At 38.1% G+C, this 12,468-nt stretch overlaps 1 protein-coding gene across 5 annotated transcripts; it reads right to left on the bottom strand.

Moving 5' to 3' along the window:
* Positions 1-299: 299 nt before the first annotated feature.
* Positions 300-12,253, bottom strand: LOC122313193 (serine/threonine protein phosphatase 2A 59 kDa regulatory subunit B' eta isoform-like). 5 transcript variants are annotated; one of them, XR_006243317.1, is made up of 5 exons: positions 11,927-12,253; positions 10,064-11,836; positions 4,588-4,678; positions 4,333-4,486; positions 936-1,073 (listed from the first exon to the last, which is right to left on the bottom strand). XR_006243317.1 is itself a non-coding variant. In XM_043127971.1 (4 exons), exons 2-3 carry the CDS (start codon positions 11,279-11,281, stop codon positions 753-755), a joined length of 1,539 nt encoding a protein of 512 aa, XP_042983905.1. In that variant the 5' UTR covers positions 11,282-11,836; positions 11,927-12,249; the 3' UTR covers positions 300-610; positions 720-752. The 5 variants fall into 5 exon arrangements, 2 of the variants coding, with proteins under 2 accessions (XP_042983905.1, XP_042983903.1); XR_006243315.1 differs by lacking the exons at positions 4,333-4,486; positions 4,588-4,678 and adding an exon at positions 300-522 and having other exon boundaries at positions 611-1,073; positions 11,927-12,249; XM_043127971.1 differs by lacking the exons at positions 4,333-4,486; positions 4,588-4,678 and adding an exon at positions 300-610 and having other exon boundaries at positions 720-1,073; positions 11,927-12,249.
* Between the last annotated feature and the right edge of the window lie 215 nt (positions 12,254-12,468).

The raw sequence follows: 12,468 nt of genomic DNA, 5'->3' as shown, positions 1-12,468 counted from the left end.
CAAATTGAGGTTAAGTGTAGCGCCAAAAGAGAAGGGAGGAACTGATTCGGATCATGCCCTTCTTCAACTCACCGTACCTTCGGCCTTCCTTCCCCCCAGCTTTCTCTCTTCAGACCCATACCCCCCAAATTGACTAATAACCTGTGGAGCAGAAACTCAAACTATCTTTAGATTGAGAATATGCTAGGAAGAGCAAGTTTGCCTGTAATGGCAACCCAAAAAAGTATGATGGATTAGTTAAGATCATTCAAATACATCATCATCTATATAAACAAGAACTCAGAGAGTAAAGAGTTCTCTAAGATCAATCAACAAATATTTTATTTAATACACACACATACAGGAAGAGAATGGGCCAGTTCGACAAGCATTTCAGCACTCGAAGAAACCAAGTCCTGGTGTGTAAATTACCTTTCATCCGCAACTTCTTCATCTCAATAATTTAAATATCAACTATAAGAATTCTGGTCTCCTCGGTTGCAAATGTGGAGTGGAGCTTCTAACTTAACTCTGCAGCGTACCCTGTATACAGTATGTTCGTGAATTCCAGAAGGATTTCAGTGCCCTATAGAGGTGTCAAATATTATTCATCGTTATAGCACTGACAGACCTGAAAGGGGCACGACAGCTATGAGTTTAGACAACAATCCCTAAACATTCACCTCTTAAAGCACATTAACCTTCCCATGCCCCTACAAAAAAAAAAAAAAAATTGAGACCATAGCACCAGCTCGAAGATGTTTGGCTAGGAATTATGCAGCTCCATTTCTTGCAGCTTTTGATGCAGCAATCTCTTCTAAGGACTTCCATATGGCTGCATGCTTTGTTTTGATCTCCTCCACTTTTGCTTCATCTTTCTGGAACTGCTGCAGGCATTCCTCAAACAGCTCAGGATCAACATCAGAGAAAATTTTGCGGACATTAAGCGTCAAACTCTGCACCACCTGATTCCAGTGGTTACAGCCATTCTTCTCAAGTGCAGGGAAGATGATGGGTAGTATAACATTACGGTTCTGTCTGATTAAATTCTCAATGTGATCATTGTTCCACAAGTACAAAGCCCTTTCTGCAACCTGTGAAAGCATGTATCGGGTAAAATATTCAAATTTGATCAACTAGGATCTCAAATCTGAGTAGATACCATGGTAAGGCAGTCCATAACAAGAATCTCTTTCTGAATTTTGAAGCACGAAAGAACTCTTAACTAACATCTCCAGCATACTAAAAGAGACTATAAATATCTTGACTTTTAATCCATTCAAGCAACCATAAAATAATTGTAAAAGTGAACAAACTATGCACGATACCTATTGGCTGAGGGAGGGGTATCTTGGGGGCCCATGCCCCCCCCCCCCCCCCCCCCCAAACACCCCAAGAGCAAAATCCGAACAATCCCTCCCCGCCCCCTAAAAGATTTTCCTTTGGCCCCTAAAATCTGAAGGCATTGGGTAGGGCTATAAATATACAACATTGCTCAACAAGCCACTCAAAATTCTCTCAGACAAACTCAAGTTCAACTTGATTTGCTTAATAATTGAGCCATTTGTGAACACAAAAATATGATCAACTACTAAACAAAAAATCTCGTATAAACTCAAATAAATTTTTAGTTATTAAAAAAACTCATTTAGTATTGCCTTTAACTTTGTAATGAGAATATTTTTAGTATTTAAAAAGATAGAAGGAAATCATGTTCCTAAAACTATACATGTTATTTGAATCCTTCAAAGTATGATAATCGATATGTGTATATATAAACTATAATAAATTTACCAAAACTCAAAGTTTGTTATAAATTTGTATTGTACAAATTTATAAGATACGATATAAACAATTTATTTTGTCAAAATCAGGTAGCTCGTGAACAAGCTTGAGTGCCATCGAATAAAAATTGAATAAACAAGATATGACTGTCAACTACTCACTCAAACTCAACTCATTTACACCCCTACCACTGGGTACATGATTGTAGTTCCACTGGTCAATCTTGAACTATTGGAATGAAAAAAACGAAAGCCTAGTTTAGCATTGGCAAGCAAATTGAAAGCCTTGGAGAAAACCAGGAAAAAATGGAATGATGAAGAGTATGGTCATATTGAAAACTGGAGAAGGCTACCATTGAATGAACTTGGAGGTCTTGAGTGATTGCAGAAAGCCTTATACAGAGAGCCTTGCATCACAGAATGAGGACATTTACATAGAACTAGATAAAACAATTATCATGGAAAAGGGGAGCTGGAGAGAGAGAGATGAACACTATGGTGAGGGAGCGAGACTAAAATACTAATCTTTTTTCACCAGTTAACTAACTGGAATCAGATAAATGATTCCATTAAAGACCTCATTATCAACAACTCATTCTCATCAAACCCTAAAGAAGTAAGAGAACATATTGTATAGCATCACATCTGCCATGATGTGTGAACAGCTCAACTGGTGCCCAAAATTGGATGGTTTTGATTTTGACACTATTGAAGCGGAGGAAGCCACGTGGATGGAATAACAATTTAAGGAAAGTGAGGTCCTTGAAGTCTTGAAAGCTCTAAATGGCATAAGACACGGGTCTCTCTATAGCCTCTTTTCTGAAGTGTTGGGCAGCAATTAAGACAGATGTAATGAATGTTTTCCATGAGTTCTGTCTTCGGGGAGCTACATTCCTTCTAATTCGGTATAAGCCAATTTTTATTGCACCTTTTCCAAGAAAAGGAGGGGCTATGTAGATAAAGGATTTCTGAACTATTTCTCTTGTGAGTGGTCTGTACAAAATTACTTCAAAACTTTTAGCTAACAAGATGAAAGTGGCATTGAGAAAAGGAATATCTAGAGCACAGAAAGCATTTATCAAAGGAAGACAGAATTTAAATCTGGTCCTAATTGCCAATGAATGTCTAGACAGCACAGGGATCCTAGGAGTGTTATGTAAACAGTTGAAAGAATAAAGACAGTTGAGCAAAAGAATAGTTAGGGGGACAATGCTCAGGAAAAGGCCCAAAAAACTTGTAGTCTTTCAATTCATATTTTTTATATTATTGTTCCTAAACATTATACTTACACAAATGCCTTTAACACTAGACACTCCTAGTGTTAAGATATCTGCAAGTTGTTATGCTGGAGAGGAATTCAGGGTAATCGTCAAATTGCGGCTGTTTGGAAGATGGTGCATCTATGCTTAATGTGGTGTACCTGGAATGAAAGGAATGGTCACTGCTTTGACAACAAGGAATGGTCGATGGGAGGATTTATGGACTTTTTCTATCATACATTGTTACTTTGGGCTTCAGCCATTGTATTGAATGGGACCAGCTTTAATGACTTCTATGCTGATTTTCATAACGCTTAGCTTGTAATTAGGTTCACCTCTTGGATACTTCCTATGTACCTAGGCTATGCCTAATTACGTGATTAATAAATTTTTCCTACTTATTAAAAAAATAAAAAAATAAAAAAAAAAAAAAAAGATATCTGCAAGTTGTTCTCTTATTTTCAAATAAGGTGTAAAGATCATCTCAGAATGCAACTTCTCCTTGATAGTGTCTATCAACTATGATGTGCTTGGTTCTATCATGTTGGGCCAGATTAAGAGCAATGTTGATCACAGCTTTATTGTCACAATACAATCTTATAGGGTCTTTAGAATCAAATCCAAGCTGGCAACCTCCTTCAACAATATTTTCTGCCATAATAACTCCCATATCTCTGTATGGCATGACTTGGAATTCAGCTTCTATACTTGATCTAGCAACTACATACTTTTACTATGGCAGGTAAAAAAATTACCTCTTACAAATGTATAACTAATGTAGATCTTTGATATAACTAATCCAGCAATCTGCATCTGTATGCAATTTTATTTTCATGTGATCGTGCCTTAGAACAGAAAACTTGTACCAGGTGAAGCATTCAGATAACGAAACATCCAATAAACGGCTTATATATGAGGCTCTTGTGGTGAGTGCATAAGCTTCTTTTTCTTTTTTTTTTTTGGATGTCAGGGAACCTCTCCAAGGCAGGACCCTTCGGATCCACCCCTGCAGAGTAAACCCCCGTCCCGTGAACTGAACCCTCGAAAGTTTCCCTACACGGAACTGGTTAAACCGCTAGCTTTTCACCGGGGGGTGTGGTCCCAAAAGATTGTTTGCATCTCAGAAGTGTTGAACCTTGGACGTTGAAGGGAGTAATACCCCGAGACCAAAGCCTTTAACCACTTGGGCCAACGCCTTGGGGTTATGGTGAGTGCATAAACTAACTAACTATACTAACTACATAGGTAATGTCTGGACAAGTATGACTCTGAGAATATAAATTAGTCTTCCAAGCAATCATTGAATCTACCTTTATCCACCAGATGATTCTCGTCAGCTTCTCACTTTTTATTTGGTTCTTCAAGGTTGTCAACTGCCTTACAACAGGACATATTGAGATAAAATATGTCATCTTGATCTAGCTACCTCAATACCCAGGAAAGACTTCAAACTACCCAAGTATTCTGTATAAAAATCACCAGCCACACATTTCTTTAGCCTTTGTATCTCCTCATCATAATTCCTTGGCAACATTATTATCAACATAAATGATCAGATCAATTACCCTCCTTTGTGAAAAATCTCCAAAGAACATGAGTATGATCAGCCTTTTGCTTATGACCAGATCTATGCATAGCTCAAGAAACCTCCCAAACCTAAAGCATAGTACAGATACCATAAACAAAAATGCAACGGGACCGAAAAAAGTGTCAAATAAAAAATTGAAAATCACCCTTAAAGCATAGTACAGAACACCATTTAAAGACTCTAGGTAGAACAGGCAATCAACATGAATAATCCAAGGAGAAAAAAAAAAGAATGGGCTAGTTTTTTTGTACCTCGCTAAACAACCTGTCATTTTATACAGGTTGGCTGTTGTTGCCATCCTCCTTAAACAGTCTTCAACTAAAACGCCTTGTCAGTTTATTCAATATACTAAGCTACACATTTAGTCATCTACCATAACCTCATGCCTAGTCATTAGAAAACTCATTGTCTCACTGGAAAAATGTGATTTACCTAATTGAACCAGAAACCCACTAGAGTACCATGAAACATTGTTACACACCCTCATACATACAATGGCTAACATCAGTGGATAGCACATTGTATACTTTCTGTGCAATTCTCTGTTTTGATCAACAATACAGCCACTTGTTTCCTCAAAAGTTACTCCAATAGACAACAAGGGGACCCTATATCCCCTTTACTCTTTTTGGTGGTAATGGAAGCTCTAGGTAGAATATTATGTACAACAGTGGATAGGGGACACTTATCAGGTTTCTCGGTGGGGCAAAGTAGAACGGTCAAGCTGCTCGTGTCTCGTCATTTTTTTCTTTTTCTTTTTTTTTTTTTTTTTTTTTTTTTGTGGATGACACACTGGTTTTTCCTTGAGGATAACTCAGAGCACTTATGCCATTTAAATGTCTATGCTTTAAGGCTGTGTCAGGGCTGAGAGTCAATTTGGTGAAGCCAAAATCAGCTCAAGTGGGAGATGAGGAAGATGTTGGATTATTCATGCATATTCTCAGTTGTAGGATGGCATCTTTGCCTAAGAAGTATTTGGGTCTTCCCTTAGCTGCATCATAGAAAGCAAAGTCAATATGGGATGGCATCACTGAGAAAATTAAAACGAAATTGAATGGATGTAAGCGTCTTTATTTGTCTAAAGTGGGCTGGATCACATTGATCAAGAACACTTTCTCCAACCTACCTACTTATTCTATGTCCCTCTTTCTAAACTTAGGAGGTGTGGCTAAGTGTATTGAGAAGCTTAAAGAGTGATTTCTTGGGGAGTGGTGTGAGGGATAGGTGGAAGTTAACTATGGAAGTAGGTGAAGTGATATGTATTCAAATGTGACCAATGGGCTTTTCAAAGTGGGAGTGTGGAAAAAACATTTGCTAATAATGGGGAGAATTTTCCAGTCCATTAGACATGAAGTAGGAGACAGGTCCAAAAATAGATTTCGGCAAGAGGAACCGTACAGAGTTCAGGCCCTGTAGGAAGTATACCCAGAATTGCTTAGAATCATCATATGCAGGGAGACAGCAGGGCCATAACTTGACTAGGTTACTAATGTCAATCAAGAGTGGAAAATATTCATTAGACTAGAGCAAGATTGCAAAGTGGAATCATTCTCCACTCTGAATCTGCTGTACTTACTTAAGCTAAGGAGAAACCACAAGAATAAAATTGGGTAGTTCCATTCCAGGTGAAGGCAGTATAACTGTATGAGGTTAGATCATTTTATCAAATGCTACAGCCCACAAATACACATTATTTTCCCTTGAAAAGTACATGGGTAACAAGTCTCCATCAAGAGGTTCATTCTTTGTCTGGACGGCAGCTCTAGGTAAGATCTTAACAATGGATAATTTGAGAAGGAGATGCATGTGGTGATTGAAAAGACAAAGGGATTGAGGAACAATCGATCATTTTTTTCTTCGTTATAAACTGGCTAGGGCCTTGTGCTCGCAAGCTTCCATTTCCTAGGGATTTGAATTTGTGATGTCACAACAAGTGGTGGAGTTAATCATGGCTTGGGGAGGTGACTTGAGAGCAAGGATATTATGGAATATGGTTCCTTTGTGCTTAATGTGAAGTATTTGGAATGAGCACAATGCTCCCATGATTAAGTATTTGTATGAGTGAATAAAATTGCACACAATAATACCCACTTGGCTTCTTTTGTAGGCATTCTAAATTCTTGCTCTTCCCTTCCTTAAATTAGGCACTTTCCTATGTGTACCCCCATTGTACTTAAGATTAATCCCATAGTGCTCTCATAAAAAAACTGGCGTCTTAATATATCAAAAAGCATTAAATGCTGTCAAAACCCTATGTACTTGATTTGCACCCTTTTCGCTATTAATGAGATTTTAGATACTTATCAGAAAAGACAACAAAGAAGTTTTAAAATGTTTCCAAGCACTGCTGCAATCAGATGTTAAAAATATATGTGAATTATTTGACACCTCTGATAACAACACCGTGGTGACAGTGCCAAAATCAATGACAGAACTACTTGCTTGCCTAGCCTAGAATTCATTCTTGCTCTCAAGTGGCAGCGGTGTGGAAGATAATTCCTTTGTGTATTATGTGGCACATTTGGTTGGAAAGGAATGAGAGGAGTTTTAATAATGGGGAACGTATTGTAGATGAACTCTGGAAATTTTTTATGCTTTCCCTGTTTTCTTGGTTTTCAGCCATTGTTCTTAATGGTGGGGCAGTTCATGAGTTTCTATCTTCGTTGCTTTAGTAGTCAAATGTTCTTAGGTGTTTCTTTAGTATACTTCTTGTGTACATGGGCTTCACCTATTACATTCGTTGAATAAAACAACACCGTGGTGACAACAATTAGCTCAAGTAATAAAGGCCTTGGGTTTGGGGGTATGATCTCCCCAGGTCTAAGATTCAAATCACCTTAGGTGCAAACAGTCTTTAGGGGCCATCGGACTGAGGGGTTTTCTCTTTGAATCACCCAATGTGCACTTGTAGGAGACTCCTTGCCAAGAACTTGTGCACCACCGAGATTAGTCGGGACGCTGTTCCCGAACACCCAATGAAAAATAAAAAAAATAAAAAAATAAAAAAATCATGGTGATAGTTTTGCACAATTCACAAGAATCAAATAAATTAAACTTCTTGTGTAATGCCCCAATGGAAGGCCCAAATCACATGGTATATACTCTAAAAGGACTAATCAATAATACAATTAGAGCCACATTGGAACTAGCAAGAACTTCTCCTTCCCAAATAATGTGGGATCCCCATACACCAACTACCCTTACACATTATATGAAGTATCACAATCTTCCCACCTTAAATTCCCAACGCTCTCGTCGGGCCCATCCTTACCCCATATGATGTATGGGATCTCACATTGCTTAGGAATAAGAAGTTCTTGCACTTTATAATAGTCTTAATAGGACTCCAGTTGTATAATTGACTAATCCTTTTGGAGTATAAACCATGTGGTTTGAGCCTTCCATTGGGGCATTATAAATGGTATCAGAGCCTATCCCAACCAGAAATGTGGGACTTGAGCCATGTTACCTACAAAGAATAGGCCCGACGAGAGCATAGGAAATTTAAAGGGGGAAGATTATGATACCCCATATGATGTGTAAAGGTAGTTGATGTATGGGATCCCACGTTACTTGGAAAAAAAAAATTCTTGTACTTTATAATAGTCCCAATGAGGCTCCAATTGTATTGTTGACTAGTCTTTTTGGAATATAAACCATGTGGTTTGAGCCTTCCATTAAGGCATTACATCTTGAAAAGCTAAATACTCTTGTATTGATTGAAGACAACTAGAGCCTTCTATGGCCTCCAAAATATTTTTCTTCAGTATATCATTTGACTGGAATCCTTTTTGAAGCTGTCCTTTTTAAACTCGACACATATAAATATTGAAGAGGTATTATCAATCATAAATGAAAGAATAAATTAACATGAGGACTAAGAAATGATGATAGATCTTCAAAGCAGTCGCAAAACATTATCGAGGTGTATCAGTGCCATCAGAAGCACCATCATTGCTACAACCATAAAGACAAACAATCCCATGTTACAAATCTATGGATAAAACGCCACATATTGTTAGGAAGACTCACTGTATATGAAGACTCACTGGAGGAAAAGATACTTGATTTTTATGCCCTAAGAAAGAAACGCACCCCGTATTCCACAAGATAATTGGAATCCCCGAAAATGTGCAGAAATGCCATAGATGTATGAATCCATGCTTTGATGAAATATTATAGATGTAGTGGACAAGGAACATCAACAGAAGGTTCTCACCTTGTCCCCGACATTTTGATTTTAACAAAAATAGAATTCCAGCTGCCTAAAAGTAATGATTAACAATCTCAGGACGGAAACTTGGAATATTCCAACGGGACGGCAACTTGGAATATTACTTTTACTAGAAATGCGCAGGATTGGGAACTTGAAGAGCTGGTAGATTTTTACAGTTATTTATATTCAGTAAATCTAGGCGTCAATGGGGGAGACCGACTCTTGTGGACTCACACGGGCAGTAAAAAGTTTACTGTTAAATCTTTTTATAAGGCCTTGACAATCCAACAGCAAACTTTCTTTCCGTGGAAGAGTATATGGAAGGTGTTAGTACCTTCTAAAGTTGCTTTATTTACTTGGACAGCTGCTCGGGAAGATTTTAATGATTGATAATCTTAGAAAGCGAGGTATGGTTGTCATGGAGTGGTGCTATATGTGCAAAATGAGTGGGGAATCAATAGATCACCTGCTTTTACATTGTGAGGTGGCTGGGGAGTTATGGGCTGGAATATTTAGTAGAACCAGGCTAAATTGGGTTATGCCTAGGAGTGTGGAGGAGGTACTTGCATGCTGGAACAGACCACACAACAGCGCTCAACTGGCAGCAGTGTGGCGGATGATGCCCTTGTGCTTAATGTGGTGTTTATGGTTGGAAAGGAATGAGAGGTGTTTTAATGCTAAGGAGCGTGGAGTGGGGGAAATCTGGAACTTTTTTGTATTCTCTTTGTTTCAATGGTTTTCTGCTATTGTTCTAAAGGGAGGGAATGTTCATGAGTTTCTATTTTCTTTATAGTCCACTAGAATGTAACTAGGTGTCTCACTTTGTATACTCCTCCCCATGTACTTGGGCATTGCCTAGTTTCTTCATATTCAATAAAGATTATTACTTATCAAAAAAAAAAAAAGAAATGTGCAACAACCACAGATTTCTTACTAATAGCCCTTGCCTTTATTGACAGGATATTGAATAAATCAAAAAGAAGTGCAAGCAAGAAAGACAATTATACTTTTGACAGTTTTATTGTAAAGGTGACCATAAGCCACCCTTCTTCCCACTTAGGAAAAAATAATTATTACCATTTATTCAAAATAATTAGAGCATGTTCCCAAATTCAAACTGCAACTATTAAGGGAAAAAAAAAATAGTAACTAAAAGTTAAAAATATTTGAAAATAAGCTTCAAGATATAAAATGTGAGTTGAATTGCAGTAATGTCAAACTTAATAGAGGTCATTACCTGAAAATGTGAACTACTTAAGCAACGGGCAATTTGGCGGAACAAGGGCACCATACATCTTTGAAATTCTGCTGGCTGAGTTGCTTCTAAAACTTCTTCTAACTCACTCAGGAACATGACTTCCTTTGAACTATTTGTAATTGGCCAGTACTTCAATAAACCCCTTATAACAGTGTCAGCAAGCTTGGAGTCCTTCTCAACAAATTGTGTAATGCAGTATGATAACTGCTGATGGTACATTTGTAAGCATTTTGGTTTGTGAAGGGGGATTAGAGCCCGAACAAGGAATAACTTGTGTTCTTCTTTTAGTGGCAGAGCATACCCATTGATTATACTGCCCAAAACTTCTAAAAGCTCAGCAATCCCATTATGCTTCTCTGTTTCAAAAATAAAATTGAAGAAGATGTTGTTGATTGCTTTCCTAATGAATGGGCGATGCACCATAAACTTTCCATATATGCGATGTAGAATTGTTTTCAGATACTCCCTCTCTCTGGGATCCTCAGAATCAAAGAGATCTAGCAACTTCAGAACAAAAGAGTGATCAACATACCTCTTGGCCAACTTTGCATCCGTCTCAGGAGATGCAACAAACCTCAGAAGGAATTCGTATACAATTTGCAAGTGAGACCAAGCAGGGTCCATTGAAGGCTCCTCCTCTTCCAAATCGAAAGCTTCTAATACCTTGTTCTCACGAGGTTGTGGGGTGAGTGATCTAAATAAGTTTACAGAAACCATCTTTATAACTTCTTGCATGACAGTTTCAGTAAACTTCCCATTCGCAGAAGTAACATAATCCACCAGCTCAAGCAACGTCTGCCGCTTGATATCTTTTTCTTTCAGGTTCTTCGTTGGATCGGTGAAGTCAAAGACAACACTACACAATTTCAGCTTTCCAATAAGCAAGTTCTGTTTCTCAAAGCTGGATACATCCCTGAATGCTGGCAATGCTTCATAAGGACCAGTTACCATATTTCCACTGGATTTTGGATTGGCAGCTTGGGTAAGTTTATTTCCATAACTATATCCTGAATTTGGAGCAAAGTCAGGGCCTATGAAGTTTGTACCGTTTGAGATTACCAGCCTATTACTCAGAAGGTCACTGCTTCTTGTGCTGATGGAAGTATTGGAAGGTGGGTCTGATGAACCCCCAAATTCACGATTCTCGCCAGACTTAGATGGCTTCCGGGGAAGCCTGCCGAGTATTTGTTTGATCATAACGTGAAGAAGAAATAATGAGGCAAGCAAGCACAACTGTATCTAGAATCGAGAGGTTCTCTCAAAGCAGATTCCAATTCACCAAAAGAGGCAAGCACCTCAATTTCATAAGCAGAAAAGAAAACCCAGATGGATAAAACGCATTTCAATCCAATGAACAATCTGGACCTACTTCCATTAGTCTCAGATACAAACACCCATTCCCATATACAGTTTACACTAACCCAGAAGCATTATTCAAAGCCTCGAGTGAGAAACCATTGTTTAAATTTATCATCCATCCAAAATTGGAGATTTTTTTCTAGATCCCTGGCAAAATGATCTACACGATTTGACAGCCTTGAACTAAAATTCACACACCCAGATGAAGCAAACAACGAAAAGGACAGCTTAAAGTGAACACAGCAACAACTCCCAAAATTAGATACAAACACCAGAACCTCCAGCCTTTTACTATGTTCTTACAGATAAGACAGAGGTGAAGAGGAAAATCCACCTTTTTGGCCCTTCCTCGAAACTCAGCAAGCTCGGACGATGACAGGATCTGGGTGCGATCTATAACACGAATATAGGATTCTTTCTTCAACGTATTGTAAGAAAAATATCTGTAGAAAAAGATTAGGAAAGAAAGTGAAAAAAACTTACATAGAAGGAAGGAAAAGCAGAACATCGACGGTGAAGCAAACCCAGATGAAAAAAGAAGCAGAACTATGTTTTGTTCTTGGGAGAGGCCAGAGGCAATCACTTCATAGAGAAGCGCTGCGAAATGGGCAAAGATATTATTTTTCTCTTTTCATTTTCATCGGTCCAGAGAGAGAAAGAGTAATGTACTGACCAAAATAGTCGTAAGAACATTAACAGTGCGTCAATTGATCCTTTGAGTAAGATAAAATAAAGTTTGACAAATAGACGATGAAAAAGTCCCTCCCTCTCCCTCTCTCTCCCTCTGCGATGGAAATCTAGAGCATTACATTACTGTTCAAAAACACGCTTAGGTCGGTGATAATGGATATTGTTCGTGGGACACCATACATACATACATACCCCACAACATATGAGAATGTTATTGCTTCCTCAAACAACCAAACCACATTTCCTTAAAAACTAATAAACCAAAATCAGATTATTCCATTTTATTTTATTTGTATACAAAAGGGTGCGAGTTTCGAATTTAAAATTTCTATTAT

The sequence above is a fragment of the Carya illinoinensis genome, chromosome 6 (assembly GCF_018687715.1).
Source record: "Carya illinoinensis cultivar Pawnee chromosome 6, C.illinoinensisPawnee_v1, whole genome shotgun sequence".
Classification (NCBI taxonomy): Eukaryota; Viridiplantae; Streptophyta; class Magnoliopsida; order Fagales; family Juglandaceae; genus Carya; species Carya illinoinensis.
The sequence above is the reverse complement of the archived record's forward strand: the minus strand, read 5'-3'. Positions and strand labels throughout refer to the sequence as shown.

Bases quoted from the DNA above. Each gene is read 5' to 3' on its own strand.
- LOC122313193 (XM_043127969.1), bottom strand. From the start codon at position 11,281: ATGATCAAACAAATACTCGGCAGGCTTCCCCGGAAGCCATCTAAGTCT. The intron at 1,074-10,063 runs GTAATGACCTCT...ATGCTTTCACAG, and splicing joins TAAGTAGTTCACATTTTCAG to GTTGCAGAAAGGGCTTTGTA.